This window comes from Tupaia chinensis, unplaced genomic scaffold (assembly GCF_000334495.1).
Source record: "Tupaia chinensis unplaced genomic scaffold, TupChi_1.0 Scaffold143574_1, whole genome shotgun sequence".
Taxonomy (NCBI): Eukaryota; Metazoa; Chordata; class Mammalia; order Scandentia; family Tupaiidae; genus Tupaia; species Tupaia belangeri.
Genome location: NW_006203419.1, coordinates 2,183,106 through 2,187,119, shown reverse-complemented (window position 1 = coordinate 2,187,119; position 4,014 = coordinate 2,183,106). Strand labels below are relative to the sequence as shown.

The 4,014-nt window shown below is 36.9% G+C and overlaps 1 protein-coding gene across 1 annotated transcript in view; it reads left to right on the top strand.

Annotated features, from left to right (window-relative positions):
- The first annotated feature begins 1,308 nt into the window (after positions 1-1,308).
- The window catches only part of RNF24 (ring finger protein 24), a 37,927-nt gene continuing 35,221 nt past the window's right edge, over positions 1,309-4,014 (top strand). Inside the window, exon 1 of the mRNA XM_006163974.3 lies at positions 1,309-1,452. Coding sequence (XP_006164036.1) covers positions 1,310-1,452 — 143 coding nt within the window. The 5' untranslated portion in view covers position 1,309. The remainder of the gene's footprint in view (positions 1,453-4,014) is intronic.

Below are 4,014 nucleotides of genomic sequence, written 5' to 3'. Positions count from 1 at the left end.
ATTGCAAAGTGGCCATCCCCCTGGCGGGGGGGTGATTTCTCATTTTCCCTTTCTGTCTCAGGTGAGCTCATGTGCTATATGCAGAGATCTTAAAAAACAATTTTTAAAAAGTAGGCATATTCGTAGGTCTATTTCTGGGTTCTCTATTCTGTTCCATTGATCTATGGGTTTATTTTGATTACTATAGCTGTTACAAGTCTTTAAGTCGAGTAGACTGATTCCTGTCCGTTTCTTCTTCTTCTTTTTAGTTTTTTTGTTAAATTGCCAGAGGGCATGAATACTTGCCAGAGAGACAGAAAGGAAGAGGAAGAAAGCACCCTCAGAGGGTCATGATCATGCCACAGTCCCTTCTCCATTTCTCCATCTTGTTGGGATTTGCCATATGCATGCACATGGACCTGACTTGTTTTTCAAGCTGCTGGGTACAGGATTTGAACCACAGTCAGCCATGTGAGATTTGGCTCCCTTAACCACTAGGCTACCACTAGTGCTTGGGCTGGCCACCACTATTTTTTTTAATTGCCAGAGGGCATATGCACGAGAGAGAGAGAGAGAGATTGAGAGCACACCCCTAGTGAGGTATGGTCATGCCACAATCTCTTCTCCATTTCTCTATCCTGTCAGGATTGGGGGCATACATGCACATGCACCTAGAATATTCTTCCAGCTGCCAGAGTCAGGATTCAAAGAAGGTTATTGGTTTAAAAGTTTGAAAATTTTAAGACTGTTTTCTTTTTCTCATTTTCAGATTGATATTTTTTTAAGAGATATTTTTGCTATAGGGCTCATGCACTTGCGAGAGAGACAGAAAGTGAGAAATCACCCCTCAGGGGGGATGACCACACTGCAGTTCTTCTCCATTATCCTCTTGGGACTCTGGGCACGCACGCACACATGCCTTCTTGAGTTTAAGCTGCTAGGTTCAGGACTTGAACTGTGTTCGACTATGTGGGAGTCCAGCAAAGTAACCATTACACCATCTGCTGGTTCCAAGATTGAACATTTTCATGTTTATTGCTTACCAGTATTACTTCAGAGAAATGAATTTTAGTGAATGAATGCAACTTGCAAAGCTTTTTATGTAAAATTCAGTCTCTGGAATAGTGCTAGATACATAATAAGCACTCAATAAATATCTGGCATAATAAATAAATGGCAAGAATATTAATTCTTTTTCTGTTTTGTTTATTTCAAATGGGGTAAAGCCTTAGAAAATTTTTGTTTGTACATGTACAGAGATAATGCTGTCCTGAATCTTAGTGTTTAGAACTAATTCTTTTCTATTTTTTTCTTCCCCCACAGTTCATCCATGAGCTCCGATTTCCCACATTACAACTTCAGGATGCCTAATATTGGATTCCAGAATCTGCCTCTCAACATATATATTGTGGTTTTTGGCACTGCTATATTTGTCTTCATTCTTAGTTTGCTCTTCTGTTGCTACTTGATTAGGTAATCCATTTTCATTTTATATTATTTCAGAATATGTTTAGCATCAATAATAAACTTTCCCCCTTAGATTTTAAAAGAAAGGTAAGCAAATTTTTCAAAATTAAAGCAGCTTAACGTTTTAATCATCTGCAAATTAGTAATCAGTAAAGCACCTTTGTATAGTCTTCAATCCTGTCTGCTGATAAGGTGTCTTATACTCTTTAGGAAAAAACTGTCCTCATTTATTTTTCTACCATATTAACACCTTATCCAGATATACCATATCATTGTCCCCAAAATTTAATCTACTTTTACAGAGGTTTCAAAAATGCCTTTCAAAAAGGGTGTTACATTAGCTAAAGTCAGAGATCAGAAAACAATGTCCAAGACAAGTTCCAACCTTTTAAAAAGCTTCTTATGGTCTCTCAAGGAAATTTTAAGTTCCCTTTTATTGTCAGACTAGTTGAGTGTTCAGGTTATCAGTTATTTGCATAAAGCACTAAATATCTACAAGCCCTTCAGCACATGGATACACAAATGACAGGATAATACATTACTTGAGGGATGTGATGGTTTGAGAGGAAAGATGCACAGTTGACTGACTCCTAATTATTCAAGCAAACATTTTTATTTAAAGTTTTTTAATAGGGCTTAATTTTCTTTTTATATATAATTATTTATTTTATTTTATTTATTCATTCATTTATTTTTTAATTTGACCAGAGAGAGACAGAGGGTGAGAGTGAGAGAGAGGAAGTGAGAAACCAAGCCACTAGATTCAGAACTCGAACCCTGATCAGCCATGTGGGGGTGTCCAGTGCCTTAACCACCACGCCACCTGATGTTCCCCAATAAGGCTTAATTTTCAAAGTCCAAACTGAAATTATAAAAATTTTTGCTATAGGGTATGTGCACTCACCAGAGAGATAGAAAGCAAGAAATCACCCCCCTGGGGGATGGCCACACCACAATCCCTTCTCCTCCATTCTGCTCTCGGGATCTTGGTCACACATGCACATACACCCATGAAATTATAAAAATTTTTATATATTGGTCAAAGAGCAGTCTGGAATAAAAGCATAGAAAATTGAATTTTATTAAACAATAAACTATGTCTGATAGTTTTCAGTGATTGCACAGTACATGATTATGGTTCACATAAATACCATCGTCAGATGTCTTTCAGCAATAATCCATTACTGCCATCAATGCTTTGAAGCATTCACTGACTATGGTCAAATTTCAGTGAATTTAGTGGGTGGTTTCTGATATTCCAGAAAGTGATTTTACGTTCTTTATAGAGAGTAAGTCTTTTCTGGGGGACCAGCAGAAAGTGTAATGATTACATTGCTGGATTCCCACATAGTCAAACATGGTTCGAGTCCTGGACTTTGGTAGTTTAAAACTCACGCCAGGTAAATGTGCATGCATGCCCAAGATCCCAAGAAGAAAATGGAAGAGAAGGGATTGCAGTGTGACCATCCCCCAGGGTGATTTCTCACTTTCTGTCTCTCTGTCTCTCTGGGGAGTACCCATGCCCTATAGCAAAAATCTCTCTTAAAAAAAAATGGGGGGCCAGCAGGTGGTGTGGTGGTTAAGGGTGATGGATCCCACATGGCATACTGCAATTCAAGTCCCGGACCTGGCAGCTTGCTTTCTCACTTTCCCTTTCTCTGTCTGTCTCCTGGTCAAATGAAAAAATAATAACAAATAAAGTTAAAATAAATAAATAATTTTTTAAAAAAGAAAGTCTTTTCTGAAGCTCTCAAAATGTAATTACTCCTTATGTCTTATGGACATTGGCTGCTTATAATTTTTATATATTACTTAGAGAACTATATTAAATACTTGAGACTAATATAATTAAAGTCGTTAGCAAAAAAACTTTAAAAGATATTATTTACATCCATAAATGTCAATATTTGTTTAGTAATATTTTGATTAGTGTTATGTAAGTATTCAGCATTTTTTTAAATTAGGGAATTAGCCACAGCATAAACAAGACCTCGTAGCATTAAAATATATTCCTTTCTTTTCCAGTTCTACTAGATTCTTTGGTAATTCCTCTATAAATAGCGTTTTAATTAGGAAATTTGTGGATTTACTGTTTTGTTTTTGTTTTGTTTTTATAGACCACAGATTAGTTTATTTTTAATACCCATCTTGCCATGAGTTCATAGGGAATATATTCCAGTAACTCAGGCTCCTTTCCATTAATTCTCACAAAGTGTGTTTTTCTGGGTGGAGCAGGCTGGCACTTTAGTTGAACCCAGGTACCTTTCTCTTTGGCTTCTTTCTTTTTCTGGTCATTTTCCTTCACACGTTTTAGGAAGCTATCTCTGCTCTTAGAATGCTTAATATGCTCAATACACACATTAATTCTCTTGGCAAGAATCTTGCCCTTAACTTGTTTGTTCACAACAATGCCAATAGCATGCTGGGTAACATTGTAGACTCTTCCAGTTTTGCCATGGTAACATTTGTTGGGTATTCCTTTTTGGACAGTGCCCATTCCCTTGATGTCTACAATATCACCTTTCTTGTAGATTCGCATATATGTCGCCAAAGGAACAACTCCATGTT